The following is a 14,988-nucleotide window of genomic DNA, read 5'->3' on the forward strand; positions in this document are numbered from 1 at the left end:
TAGGTAAAGTAATAGCACATTTGCACTCCCTGGCCTTTTGACCTCTAACTCATGGTGGTGCCCTGCCTCTGTCTCCTTCCCTGGGCGTCCTCTCGATTAGTCCTCATCACTGCAAAAAAAAGAGGCCGTTGGCTTGCCTTCCCTGTGATATTCTCATCCCAAGCGAAGTCTTCCTGACTGGCCATTTGCATATTCCCAGGACTGGCGTTGTGGAAACTGCTATGTTCTCCTGACTTCTTCATTTTCTGCATCGTGCCAGCTACCCTAGCCTTGGCCTTGCATGAATTTTGCCGCATTATGTGGCAGTCTGCTCCCTAAATTGAGTATCTCCGTATCACCTGTTTGAGTATCTGCCCAGACTCCGACGAGCTGCTTTTTCTCATCCGTGCTACTCAATGCTCCTGCTCTTGGCATTCTCAGACCCGCTCTGGGGTCTTACTTTTCTTTCTTCCAAATTGATATTTTAAGTTAAGTACCTAGGTATACTGCATCTAATTACACATGGCTGGCTTTGTGATTTTGGCGATTCTCACATGAAAGCCCCCATTTTTAAATTGTTCTGACCTGCTGAAAATTAACTTGAGCCCCTGCTAGCTGCGCCTTGGCCCATTCAGGCCTCTTCTTGCTCTAGAAAAGCTCCTGGTCTCTGGAGGAGGAGCCCGGCCACAGAAGGGTGCGTCAGGGAGGAGACCGGGGCACCTGTCTGTGGTGGCCTTTTCTCACCCTCCTGCCACTTTCCTGATGCCTGTGAGAAAGGGAGTCTCCACTTCACATTGGCCATCAGCAGAAGCCTCAGATCGCTCAGAAAAAAAATTAAAATATACATCCGGACAAGTGGAAAGACATTAGCTCAGCTACTAAGTGTTCCCCTGGCAGTGTTGGGTTCTCGCCCAGTTTTGCCACTTACTCCTTGAGGGGGACACGGCCTCTGCCTGACTGCCTGTCAAATGGGACAAGAAGAGAATCCGTGGTGGGGTTGAACGGGGCCTCAGCACAGCATTCGACACACGGTGGTTGATCAACTCGTAATGTTACGAAGACCCTTTTCCAAAAACTAGCATCTCTAAAGAGTAGAGATACAAAGGCAGCTTCTCCTGAGCTCGCGGGGATGCCAAATAGTTACCTATTTCCAAAGTTCATGTGCGTAGGCGTTCTGCCATTTTACAAGTCATTCCTCCAGCGGGAAACAAGCGTTCTTTAACTCTTCCTCTGAACACCAACTTGGAATCCAAATCCAGGCAATTATCATCATTCACAAATAATTTACATTTCTGTACAAATGGAACATACCGTATTGTCATTCTTGTATTTGTTCAATTTGTGTAATGCACCCTTTGAGGACTCATTTGGAAGCACACGTATACTGGAGAAAGAAAATGGATTGGGAGAAATACCGGACTGTAACGTTTCACTGTAGAGTATGTGTTCCAGATTAACGCAGAGGACGTGTAGGTATTCGAATACACTGCTTAATGAGAGTGGGGGTCGTATAAGAATGCAGTTCTGAACTCAGTGAAGAGGGCAAAATTGGGGATATGTCTGAACGTATGTCTCATCCTGTAATTGGACCAGACTCATACTGGTGTAATGGGAGAAAATATATGTGCTATGTTTCTTAAAATGTCATGAAGTTAGGAGATAATATAGAAAAGCAAGGATGGCTTTTAAGATGTCCTGTGCCATGACCCACAGAAGGGATAAATTGTGGACAGTGGCAACAGGACCACTTAGCCCCCTGCCCACCCAGCAAGCTCAGTCCCCCTAAAGTGCACACGCACACACACGCACACGCCCGTGCATACTCACAGTCGCACACATCCTAGCTGCCTCTTCGTTAGCTGCTTTGGCCTGTTGCTTTCTCCATGTCTTGACTCTGTTGGTTGGTTTCTGTTTTCCCTCCTCCTCTTCCTTGTCTTCCTGCTCTGTCTGCTAGGAGAAACCCTCCTCTCGCCCACTTTACATTCTGATGAGCCTACATGCCTCCTCACATTCTTCTTGTGGGAAAGAATTGGACCATAACTCATTGTGGAATCGGTGGTGATTGCCTCCAAATTGGCCAAGGGGGACACAAGCAGATTTTGAGAAATAAAAGGCCTCTCTTTGCCACGGCCCAAGAGGAAGGGCTGCACGCACATTTCGCCTGGTAATAAGAGCAGCGACTTTCCATGGAGCACAAAATAGGAGTGCCAGTGGTTTCAATCTTGTCTTTAATTTTTGCATATTTAATGCAAAAATATTTAGAGCTGGTTTTTCCAGCCTGGACAGCCATGTGTCAGGAAGCATTTAATGCAGTTAGAGAGAAGGCGGTGTAGCAAAGCCCAAGATTGTGAGGTTGCAAGGACCAGACCTCTTACGTTAGCCAGCCAGCCAGGGGGCCGGAGTTCGGTGCCCCGCTGCCCATGCCCCATTGCTTCTCCCTGACTGTTTCCACACCAGACTCTTAGTTGATACCAACGTTTCCTATGAGCGGTGTCCTCTCTGCCCGTCTAATTATTTCTTTTGATTCCTCTACAGGGAAACTTTGTGGCTTGTATGACAGCCATTTTACGACAAATGGAAGATTATCATTATGCCCATTTGATCAAGACTTTTGGAAAAATGAGGACTGACGTCGTGGTGAGTGTAACTGTGGCCCTTTTCATATGATGTATTTGGGGGCCAGCATTTTAGGCAAAACACTGGTGTTGGTATTTCCATTTTAAGTGTCACTTTGCATGGGAACTTGGCTCCAATTGGTTTGGGAAGCCACCTGGTAAGGGAGGCCGTGTTTCTAAGAAGATAAGGGTCCCGACACACGGACTTGTTCCTAACGCTGAACTGGGTGGTGACTCAGCATGTCAGCCCAGAAAGAGCTTCCTTATGCTCTGGGATCCTGGAGATGTGGGGCCACTACTCGTGGACAGTCTTCTAGTAACTCCTGTTCACGTATTGATTGGCTTCTCAATAGCAGAAGCCAGAGAGTCTTTTCAGCTTTAGATTATACTCTGGTATTAATTAGCTCTAATCATGGGAGCTCATCAGCATTTCTCCAAATAATTCTCCAGTCACTCTCAGTACAACTATGATACAGCCTAATGAGGAGAAGCATAATAGAGGGGAAGTTAGTGCTTAGAACCACCTCCCCACCTCCCACGGCCAGGTGGCAGATGTCTTCCGCAGAGCTGCCACCACACTTGTTGGCAGAGTTCTTGGTTAGATGTTGACCTAAACTCTGGGGTCTAGTAACACAGATCTCATTTCTGAGACCCCTAGATTCTTATAGGATCCAGCAAATTCTGCTAGTCTTTCTAGAATAAGGTTGGTGACACTTAACATCGTTATATCTACCTTACTAAGGGAGGAGAAGAAGAATGCGCTTAGTAATTATTTTCCAAAGGATTATTTCTAATAAAAAACATCCTTATTAATTGTTGCCACTCTCAGTGCGTGTGTGTGTGTGTGTGTGTGTGTGTGTGCATGTATTTAAATTTCTAAGGAGACAAAAATGGATCCACNATTCTGCTAGTCTTTCTAGAATAAGGTTGGTGACACTTAACATCGTTATATCTACCTTACTAAGGGAGGAGAAGAAGAATGCGCTTAGTAATTATTTTCCAAAGGATTATTTCTAATAAAAAACATCCTTATTAATTGTTGCCACTCTCAGTGCGTGTGTGTGTGTGTGTGTGTGCATGTATTTAAATTTCTAAGGAGACAAAAATGGATCCACCGTTAAAATCAGCAGTTTTCCTTAAATGAAAGTAAAGGAGCAAGAATGTATATATGTTTGTGTCTCTGGGTGTTTAGTTCTTTTCAAAAATCTGGATGCGCAGCCTAAAGGAGGGGTTGCTCAGGTATGTGACCTGCATTACGTTTGTGTCCTGTCATTCCTCAGCTGTCATGACGCAGTGAAATCACATGTGATACGTGGAATGTTCCGTGCCACCAGGGAATCTTAACTGTGTCCCTCAGCCCTGTTTGGGTCAGTGGAAGGAGAGCTGTAGCTGAACCTATGGGAACGATTTCCTAGATGGCATTCTAGGCTGAATACTACAGTTTTCAGAATGAGAAGCATTACCCATCCTGAATACTTAGGGCTCCAATTAATCATTTACCCCTTATCAGAATAGTCCTATGATCCAAATCCACACATGCAAACCGTGAAAAATATTTCATCTGAACTATTAAGAGGTGCTGTTGGTAAGGAAGCTTTAGGGCCTTGTGAAACGTGATTCTACAGAACGGTTTTTAAAAATGACTGTAATTTGCTGAATTCCAAGTGTGTGCCCTCTCTCCTTGCACGGAGCAGATGATCACATATTTACTACATGTTGTGGTCCTGATTTCCCCAGGGACTTTTTTTTCTTTAGACACAGCAGTTCAGAAAAATCAATTATTTGCGGACGATTTGATTTCCGTTATAAAATGGCATTTGTGGTTTGGATATCACGAATTCATATTGCAAGGATTGTAGACCTTTTTTATTGTTGTTAATCTGTCAGAACCTTTGTAAAATGGGTTCCTATCCATTAACTGTACATAGAAAGTATTTGACTATTTTTCTATTCTGACAACCACTTACAAAAATGAGAGATCATTTTGTGTTAAATAACTGAAAGTTAGTTAGTACTGCGCTGTGAAAATAGCCTGGACCATTTTCTCGGGTTTATGTCCTCGTAAAAAGTGCTGCTTCAGGTTTTCAGATTTAGCCCTTGTTTGGTTGGATGAGCGATTCCCATAGAAAACCGCAGTTACCATCAATGCCGAAGTCATATGCCGCAGAGCTGTTACTTTTACAGTGTCTCCTATGGGCGCTCGGACCCCAGGCCGGGGAGAGGAGGGAGCACAGCGTGAGGCAGAATGACTGATCCAGAAAAGGAAAAGAATGGGCACGTGCGGTTCCAGACTCTCAGGACAGAGCGATCTCTTTAGCGTGGTGTGCCTCGCGGAAACGTTCTGCTCTTCTGCAGGGAAGATGCTGAGCGGCAGGATGGGCTGCTGGCGCTCACGTGTTCAGTCTCAGCATCAGGAACACAGTCTCTGTAGTGAGATTGGGGCTGATGAGGAATTCCTGGACCTTCCAGGGACAAGAGCTGTCTTGCCACGTGTCCCAAATTCCCACTAGGTGGCCCTTCAGAAATGTCTGCTGAGCGACTGAATGAACAGTGCCGTATCCAAGGACAGTGCGAGTAGAAGTAATACTTGCTGCTTTAATGTCGAGTGAATGCAGAACTCGAGGGCCGTGGTCCTCTGGCTTCCACTGTGGACTCATGGCTGGCCATGTATCCCTGAGCAGCCCCACCTGTCCCGGTGGCCTCTCCACTTCTAGGTTGTAACCTAGGGAAGCCCGGTTGGTAGGCCTGTGAGCTATCAGGTTTCTGTATCTGGAATGCCCTCCCGCCTTCATTCAGCGTCTGTCCCACCCCTTCTGAGGACCCTGACCTGATACCTGCCCTGGTCTCTCCAGTGGACACACACCCTTTGCTCATTGCTCATTACCCTGTGTGTCCCACACGGCCATCAGCCTGTCCTGAGGTGCTGCTGATATCCACACCTGGGTAGCAGGGACTGAGGATACTCACGGGGATTAGGACAGCACGATGTTCGCAGGGGTCTGTCCTTGCCTACGAAACATTCTGCTGGTGGGTGAGCCTTGAGCTCCCCGTGACCCGCAGCATCCTGAAGGGGAGGAGCAGCCTTTGCTGAACATGTTTGTGTCTTGTGACCCTTTCCTTGTAAATGAAGCTATAGCGAAGGTACTCTCACTGGATGACGAGTCTGGGGAGTGCAGAATCCTTTCTCGGTGAACTCACTCAATACTTACTTATTGAACATCACTCTATGGTCGCACGGTGGAGGAAGTAGTGGGCAAAGCAGACAGGCCTGCTCTCGTTCCCTGTAGTCTGGTGGAGAACATCTCAGTTAATCAGGGAGTCCTACCAACCCCCATTGTCCATGCTGCAAAGGAATGGTCCTTATAAAGTAGCCAGACTGGACTGAGTCAGCTGGTCAGGAAGCCTTTGAGAAGAAGAGGATTGTGGAACACTGAGGCTGGAACCTGGTGGGGGGTGGGGTGTCATGTACAGGAGCTGGGTGGGGGGTGGGGGGGACCAGGGATGGGACGAGCCTGGACAGGGCCGTCAAACTACACAGGACCCCGTGCTCCATGCTGAGAAACTCTGTGTTCTTTGCTTGTTTTTAACTTTCTACATCATTTGTTTGCTCCCCATTGTTTTAAAATTATTTTTTCAATCATTTGTTTTTTTGAGTAAATGTTTTGAGATAATTGTGGCTGTACAGAGTAATATGACACCCAGCTTCCCCAGTGTTAACGTCTTGCGAAACTATAGCGAGGGATCCAGACCTAATGCCAACATTGCTATGGCCCGTGGATCCCATGTGCATTCCCCCAGTTTTACTTGTACTCTTTCCCCTATTTGTCATGAAAAACTTTCACTGCACAGAGAACCTGAAAGAACAGTGCAATGAAAACTATGATTCCTAACACCCAAATCCGAGCCCTTCAGCATGCCTGCCGCGGCTGTGTCTCTGTTTCAGTCACTCTGCAGCCAGATCCTGTAAGCGTGTGAGAACCATGCATCTCCTTAGTGGTTCAGCAGACCTCTCTCAAGAAGTAAGACTTTCCCTGATGGCCTCGTTGCCTTTCTAGATTGTGACACACACACCATCCATACTCAGATTTTCTCAATTCTTCCCAGTCTTTCCTGTCTTTTATGAGGGGCTTCCTCAAATCAGCATCCAGTCCACATTCACTCATGGCCTCCTTCATCTCTCTTTTTCGTAGAACAAGCCCCTCACCTTGTCTTGTCTTTTTTCATGCTGCTTTGTAATGGCTTTCAGCGTGTTCCTTTATCTTTCTGTCCATCCTGCAAACCGGAAGCTTGGCCTAAAATTCAAGTTCATCCTTTTGGCTGGAAAGCTTCAGAGCTGGTGTCCCGTGCTCCCCGTTGTACCCATTGGAGGGTGGGAATGGTGAGCTGTTAACTGACCATAAGTTTGATCACTTGGTTGAGAGTGGGTACCAGCCTATCTCCCCATTGTGAAGATACCTACCCCTTCACAGTTGTCATGTAATTTTTGACTGATGCTTTGGCACCCATAAAACGGCCAGTGTCCAATCCTGTGACCATTCTTCATCCGATGAGTTTAGCATCTATTGAGGGTCCTTGTTTGAAACACCTACTCCTTCGGCATAGCAGGAATTCCTTCTGAGGTCCAAGATACATTGTCTTTCATCTAAGAACATTGGGAAGCTCCTGGGGATGTGGGTTCAATGGGAGGTTGGGAAGTGTTGGTGCCTTGACCAGAATTGCCATTCGAAAAGGCCACTCTGGGTCAAGGGTGGGGACCAAGAGGGACAAGAGTGGACACGGGCAGACAGGTCAGGATTACCCTCCACAGTCCGGGTGAGAGAGGATGACTGTTTATCCAGGTGGGTGGGGATGGGGATGGACAGAAGCAGATGGATTCATGACAAGAAGATTGTGCCTCTGGATTGATGGCTATTGTTAGAGCTGTCCACTTATTATATGGGGCATCCTGTGAATAATCAAACTGAAAAATACAGCAGGAATGGATTGGCACTGGAAGAGGAAATTTTCACAGAATATCCTGTATTAGTCCTCTGTGTCCCCTTGTTGACTTGGAGATACCAGTGTAATAGTGTGCTAAGCCTCACCGGCCATGGTGGGGACCATCGCCGTGGCCAGTAAATTATGCAGACGGACAAGGACGCCTTGCAAAACCTCATCCGCCACAGTATGCCGCATTTTGTCTGAGCAGCAAAGTACCAAAATTTAACAGCTGAGCCATACTAATGAAGTATGGGACTGTGTTTCCTAGGGATAAAAAAAAATAAGGGAGTTGGGAAAATATGCTTCTCTTCCAGAATAATAAAACCCAGACCCTGTGTCTCAATTATTAGGCTTTGAGGAGTGATCAGCAAGAAAGCCAGCAATTTCATGCAAATGGAGATGTGGCGAAATTATGGCACTCAGCCGGCCCAATACGCAACCTGGTCATTAAAATGAGAAACTCTTGACAAAGTGGGAAAACTTAAGTGGAGAGATATGAATTGCAATTATTAGCCTGGGGAGAGATGCCCCGTTCATTGTGCCTGGGGACCCCCAGAGCACTCCTGCCTAGAGTGAACTCAGGGCTTGGTGGTCAGAGCTCGTGTCAGCAGAGTCTGGAGGACGCAGGGCTGACTTCTCTCTTGAAGAGGTCCAGGTCCTGATCTTCTCCTTGACTGGGGGCCTTTTCTGTAAAAAGGGGATCACAAGTTGCTCCCTGTGTTTTTATTCATGATGGGGGTGCACTGTAGGCATGACTTGCCAGAACCCGCCATGGCTAGTGAGGTTGCAAAGAAAGTATCTAACCTGGCACGGCGGCTTATTGACCTGTCAGATTGAGCTTGAGCCTGTTTGCGAGAAGCCCTTGTTTACGACTTTGCTGAGAGTTGCTTTCTTGGCTGCTTAAATTTGTACACCACCGTGGGCTTCACAGCCGTTGCACCTAATTATGATTCCGTAGATTAAATAAATGAGAAATACCCACTCATTTGGCAATCTCTGACCATGGCCTCAGTTTTCGAAGTGGATTCTCTGTTGCTTTTCCCTTGCCTACCCCACACCTGGAGGGAGCATGCAGACTCCCGGGGAGGTGTGATTCCAGGGTAACCGCTAGCTTTGTTCTGGTCAGCTCAGAACACGGGCCAAGCCATCAGGTTCAGAAATTCTCCTAATTCTGACAGGCACAGGGTGGAGACCCTAGGAAACGGGTACCCCTTCCTGATGCCACGAGCAGTCTTAGCAGCATGGAAGCGGCATAGCACGGCAGGGAATGATCCATGAAGTGCAGAGGGTCATGCCCACGGTTGGCATAAGCAAAATGAGTAGCTTGTGGGGTCGTAGCTGCCGTCTAAGAGTGGCCACATGACCGCATGCTCCGAAGGTTATGATGCCCTGAGCTGGTGCAGGTGGTCAGGAGTTCCTGCTTGAGCCGTTTGTTTGTAAATTACATAAGAGAAAGGAATGGATGCTACTACCCCAGATTCAACCCGCTGGGCCCTGTTCCTAATGAGAAATGTGTTTCGAGTAAATTCTACATGTTATGTTTGCAAAAAGTGTGTTTTCCTCTAAGCAGAAAGAATGCATATTTGCAACCTGGAGATCTCCTCTTTGTGACTATGACAGAGTCCCGCCCTAGTCCTGTTCCAGATATATCCCTGGAGAAGTTACCACAGGCAGGAGGTGCTCTAGCCAACAGAAAGAAAAAGCCCCTGTGAAATACATCTTCACTACTTTTTAGAATGTTTTCATTCCGCTAAAAAACAATGAGGTCATTTATACTGTAATTATTCAAGAGGGGATTGGTTTTCTCCTTTCTCCTGGTGGGCTGTTGCAATGTTCTGGTTTTTTTATTTCAGGATTTCCTGATGGAAACATTCATCATGTTTAAGAACCTCATTGGGAAGAACGTCTACCCTTTCGACTGGGTGATAATGAACATGATGCAGAATAAGTGAGTATAGGGAGAAAAGCTCCCACCTTTTCCAAGGTGTCTGATTCATGTCTGCTGGGAACAGTGGTGTTGCCTGGATACCATGGGGGCTCTCCTACAAGGAACACATCCCCCTACGTTCTGTGATGCAAACAGTTGTTTGGAGAAACAGACCTGCAGGTTGGGTGATTTGCTTATGCCAACGCGGGGCTCTGCCTCCTGGAGAAACACAGAGCTGAGCCCCAGCCCCCTAAGCCTTGGTCCGGGGCAGCCTCTGTCTGGGTATGGTTTGCCATCAGTTTGCCATCTTATTTTAACCACATGTGTTCATTAGCCCAGGTGATTCTCACTCTGTCTCGGTTTTTGAAAGGTGTTTGCATTTCTCCTATTTCACCTTTAAAAAGTGAGCATTTTCTTCATACTTACTAAGTATTAATCTTGCGCCTTGTTTATCATTTCCCTGTGAAGGCTGTTGGTTAACTTTTCAGCACTTGTGCTCTACAATTTCTGTAAGCACCAATAGCGATCATTGGGTTCTCAATCACATGGGATTCCTGGAAGAAATTCCCATTGACCTCTTTTTTTTTCCCCCTCCTTCCTTATTGCATTTTTTATGGAGATAATTGTAGATTCATAGGCATTGCGGTTATAAAAAGAAGTACAGAGAGATCTGTGTACACTTTACCAGGTTCCCTTAGTGATAACATTTTGCAAAACGAGAGCTCCCTTCTGCAGCCAGGGGCTCGGCGTTGGTAGAGTTCGGTGGGGCGTACGCAGACCACCCTATATGTGTGCTTGGCCTGGGCGCCTCTTGTTGAATCCCCCGCCACAAGGGTCCCTCCTGTTGTCCACGTAAAACACCTCCTCCTCGCCCCTGCACCTCTACCCTCTCTAAACCCGGGCATCCACTAATTTTTCCTCCACTTTTAAAATTTTGTCATTTCAAATGTGATGTGCAAACGGAATTATGCCGAATGCAACATTTTAGGATTGGCTTTTTTCACTCTGCTTCATTCCCCGGAGACTCATTCGGGTTGCAGGGCGCATCGGTCGTTTGTTCCTTTTGCCGGGAGGCGGTCTGTGGTATGGCTGTGCCACGGATGGCTTAGCCATTCACCTGCCGAAGGACGTCTGGGCTGTTTCCGCTTTGGGGCTGTTGTGAGTACAGCTGCCACGAACATTCACGTACCGAGTTTTGTGTGAACATGAGTTCATTTTTCTGGCATGAATGCCCTGGGGTAGGTCTGCAGGGTTGTGTGCTCGCTCCTTGTTTAGGATTATGGAAACAGCCTGACTATGGCTGCACCATTTTACGTTCTCACTAGCAATGTGAGAATGAGCCCGTTTTTATGCCTCCATTCCAGCATTTGCCATGGTCACTATTTTTTATTTTAGACCTGGTGAGAGATGTGTAGTGTGTCTCACTGTGGTCTTGACTCCCATTTTCCCTGATGCAACAAACAATGGCTTGCCGTGTCATTAAAGAGACCACAGACCTGGCAGTAATGCTGACTGGAGCTAAAGGCAGCCCTGGGGCAGGGTGCAGGGGTGGGGGCGGCTCTGTTCTCTACCTTGTGACCCCACAGGTGGACTTGATGACCTCCATCTCTCTGACAGATTGGCCGCTGGGGCCTGGCACCAGCCTCCATTCCACACCCCTGGGGTGGGGGTTGGGGGGCACTGTTCCCCCAAAGTTCAGATGTGATTCACGCCTCAAAGTTGTTTGACTCGGTGCCTCTGATCCCAGGGGTCCCTTGGGGTAAATTGTCAAGGAAGGTACAGCTACACTCTATTGATTTATGCTGTTTTATGGTGAGTGAGAGTCTGTTTTTAGTTTTTTTTTAAAGATTTTATTTATTTATTTAACGCAGAGAGACAGCGAGAGAGGGAACACAAGCAAGGGGAGTGGGAGAGGAAGAAGCAGGCTTCCCACCGAGCAAGGAGCCCAATGCGGGGCTCGATCCCAGGACCCCGGGATAATGACCTGAGCTGAAGGAGACGCTTAATGGCCAAGCCACCCAGGAGCCCTGTGTTTTCAGTTTTAACATGATGATCGCCTCATTCCCTCTTCCTTCTATCCCATCATTGGCCTCCTGCTGCCAACCCTGACATGTCTGAGCATCACCCCATCACCCCAGACCCGCACGTGGGTGAAAGCCACATGGCCTTTGGTTTGAAGTGTGGAGCACCGAGCTCAGGGTCTCCTTCTGTGGACGTTCTGTCCAGCTTCTCCCGACGTGGTCTGTTGTTTCTATAGTGAGAGGGTGGCTTGACCTGTGGTCTCCCGAGTTGTGTGTTTCCTGCACGTCAAGCCAGCCTTGTCCCTGTGTCCCTGCTCACTAGTGCACGTCTGTAGGGCCCAGCCGTGTGACTGAGACGCCGGTGTGCGGTGGCATCTAGGACCCAAGCCTTGGCATCTTGCCACAGGGAGGAGAGTTCTTGTTTGGGGGCCAGGAACCTCTACGAGGGAGAGGCCACATCTGCTGTGTCCTCATTTCAGGGGATATGTTGGCTACTTCTGAGGATAAAGTCTGGTGTAGCTGATAATGGAATCCAAGTCTGGAGCGGGGAGTCCATCCTGTTCTCTTGTTTGGGGTGCACACGCAGCTCCAAAGACACCTTGATAAGGGACGCACTGTGCGTATGGTTTATGTTGTGCATAAAATGTGGTACAGACCTTCTCATCTAAAATCCTAGTAGTATGGGGCCAAGCCATCCAGCCGACAGTGCTTCCTCTAGCAGAGCTCTCTAGGGACGAGCAGCGTTGTGTGTGTGTGTGCGCGTGTGCGTGTACATACGGGTCCATGTGCTTGGGGAGCGTTGGTACCAAATGAAGGCGCCTGGATTTGCAGAGATTCTGGCTGTGCGAGGCTCCAGGCCACTCAGGTTCTTGCCACAGTGGACACATTCCGTAGGAACAGGTTCCAAGCCAACGTGTGTCGCAGACGAGTGAGCCACAAAGGACGCATGGAGGTCAGAGTTCGTGCAGCCGTGATTGTAAGCTTCATTCTGGAATCCCACTGCCCCAAAATGCTTCCCCGTCTGTTGAGAGAACATTATTGGTTTTAAGAAGCTGAATCACTTGGGTTTTGAAAGAAAAGGTATTACCTGTGTGCCAGCAACTAGCTAAAACTTCAGGCCATCTCAAGTCATCTGGGTTCGTGACCCTTCTGTTTTCTTTAACGTTCTTGCTTAAATGCCAGCTTCAGAATGAAAAGTTTATTTCCTTTTTTATTGAATGCAGTCTTTCTTTGGGACGCGGTCTGTGTTTACATCCTAGGACTACAGATGAGCCTTTGACACGCTCTTCGTGTGCCAGGCGCTGCCGTGGGGATAGCGCAGGGATCATGCCCGTTATACCCGCAGCAGCACTCTGACACAGCTGGGTTTTCATGCCCATTTTACAGATGGGGAGATTGAAGCCTAAAGGTTTGGTAACTCGCCAAAATACACACAGCTGGGAAGTGCTAGGGCCAGTATTTAAATCCGGAGCCCACCCTCTAAACTGTCCTGCCTTGAATATGTCTCCTGTTTTTCATAGAGAGTGTTGTTGTTTTTAACCCTCTGAGTGCACCTTTCCTGGGAGATTTCCTGCTTACGTGAGTGAATGTTAAGCTTGGAAGTCAAAACGTTCTTACCGGCTTTCTTTGTCATGGAAAGTATATGCTGTTAAAGAGGATATCATTTATTGCTAAAATTTATGGAGCCCTGCTGTAGACTTCTAGAACAAAAACTCATTAATATTGTAATAAAATAATTTCCTCTAGAAATTACGTAGATTTAGCATTGTCTCTGGGTTATTATCTGTTTTTTTAATCTGTAACTTCATAGCTCGATACCTTCTGTCACCAGACTTCCATGCTCTTCCTTTTCCTGGCGTGTGTCAGAGACCTCCCTGCTTTCATAAGATAAGCAGTGATTTCCAGAAGCTTCCAGAAGCCTGTATTTTCGTTTTAATGGCACAGCGGGACATGCGGTTTTACCATCTACAGCTTAGACGTTGACAAACTCAGCCCTGTGGTCTCTTCAGTGTTTGTGTGTTTATTCAGCTTTGTGTCTGCACACGAACCATCCCTCAATACACGGGGCTTGTCAGATGTAATTAAAGATGGCACCCATCAGTTCTGGAGCAACCACTTTTAAATCAGGAATCAAAGTGATAGATCCAGTAGATGTCCCAAGGACAGGAGCTACTTGGTTTCTGTGTTCAGGGTAGCAACCGACTGGTGATGGCCTGACATTACAGCTCTGCTCTCGGACATGACGGTGCCGGATGGTAAGATGACATTTCAGATAAGCACAGTTCCCATCTCGTAGAAGCGTGCTTGCATGTTTTCATCCAGAAGTGATTTATAATCTTCCCCGAGGGAAGCAAAGGCTCAGTCTCCATGTAAGATCTGATGCCGTATTGGAAGCAGAGACCTTCGCTCTCAGCCGTTAAGTGCTAGTATCCATCCTTGAACTCATATTAGCCAACTTTCTCACATGTAGGCTTCGCGGTGTGCACGGCAGAGGCTAACATTGAACACTCACGCAGTGGCTCTCCTAGAGTTCTCGTTCGTTGTTGGCAGAAGTGTGGCCACTCGGTTGAGTTTCTGTGTCTTCCTTCTAGTCTTAGTTCTTGAATTCATCCCAGTAGTGTGTTTGTCCACTAAAAGTCCCAGACTAGAATTTTAAGGCATAGAAGTGACCTGGGAGCCAATGCATCTACTCAGTGGTTTGACCCAATTCCTTTTTCACCTTGAAGAACGCGTTTGTTGGTCACTGCTGTAATTTCACTCGAGAAAGGCACTTCTGCTGTGTACATGGGGTGAAGAAAAGGGTAGTACGGAGTTTAATTTTTAGATTTTTAGCATCAGATTTTCTAACTCATATTGTGTCTATAACTTGGACCAAAACCCTTTCTACATTTGTCACCCATTTTATCTTGCAGCAGAATTTTTAAAAAAATTTAGCTACCCCAGTTTGGATTCTCACTAGGCTTTGTTGCTCGTGTCCCTCTCTCAGGATGAAAAATTAATGAAACAAACATTTTTACTTCCCCAGTTCACGCAAAGCTTGCAACAGTGATTATCGATCATTTTCAAGTATTCCTCTGTATTACTGCAGATTTGGTGTCTGGTGCTTTTTGCTTTCTTACATGTTAAGCTAGGGCCTATTTACGATTTGTGGTTTATATCCTACAAACTTTCTTGTAGGATTTGGTCTGTTTTATAAGTAAGGATTCATAGACCCTGAATATAAAAGAGAACATGGAAAACCATAGAGAAAACACGAAACCCTCTGGAAGATGAGAGACTTGAAGCTGCCTGGAAGACGAAGCAAAAAGGAAAATATAATGGGTTGCAGAATTCTCGCTGGATGATAAAAGAGTTCCTTGCCATTTGTCAGTGGAGACTACAGTTTAAATGACACACGGATCAAGAGGATATCACAGCTAAGGAATCGGATGAGAACTCAAAATTCTGCCCGCAGAAAATGGAAGAG

General features: G+C 46.9%; 1 protein-coding gene across 1 annotated transcript in view; it reads left to right on the plus strand.

Moving 5' to 3' along the window:
• The window catches only part of DOCK1 (dedicator of cytokinesis 1), a 468,169-nt gene that overhangs the window by 273,258 nt on the left and 179,923 nt on the right, over window positions 1–14,988 (plus strand). Inside the window, exons 28-29 of the mRNA XM_034663641.1 lie at window positions 2,515–2,616; window positions 9,428–9,522. Of these exons, the coding sequence (XP_034519532.1) occupies window positions 2,515–2,616; window positions 9,428–9,522 (197 nt within the window). The remainder of the gene's footprint in view (window positions 1–2,514; window positions 2,617–9,427; window positions 9,523–14,988) is intronic.

The sequence above is a fragment of the Ailuropoda melanoleuca genome, chromosome 6 (assembly GCF_002007445.2).
Source record: "Ailuropoda melanoleuca isolate Jingjing chromosome 6, ASM200744v2, whole genome shotgun sequence".
Taxonomy (NCBI): domain Eukaryota; kingdom Metazoa; phylum Chordata; class Mammalia; order Carnivora; family Ursidae; genus Ailuropoda; species Ailuropoda melanoleuca.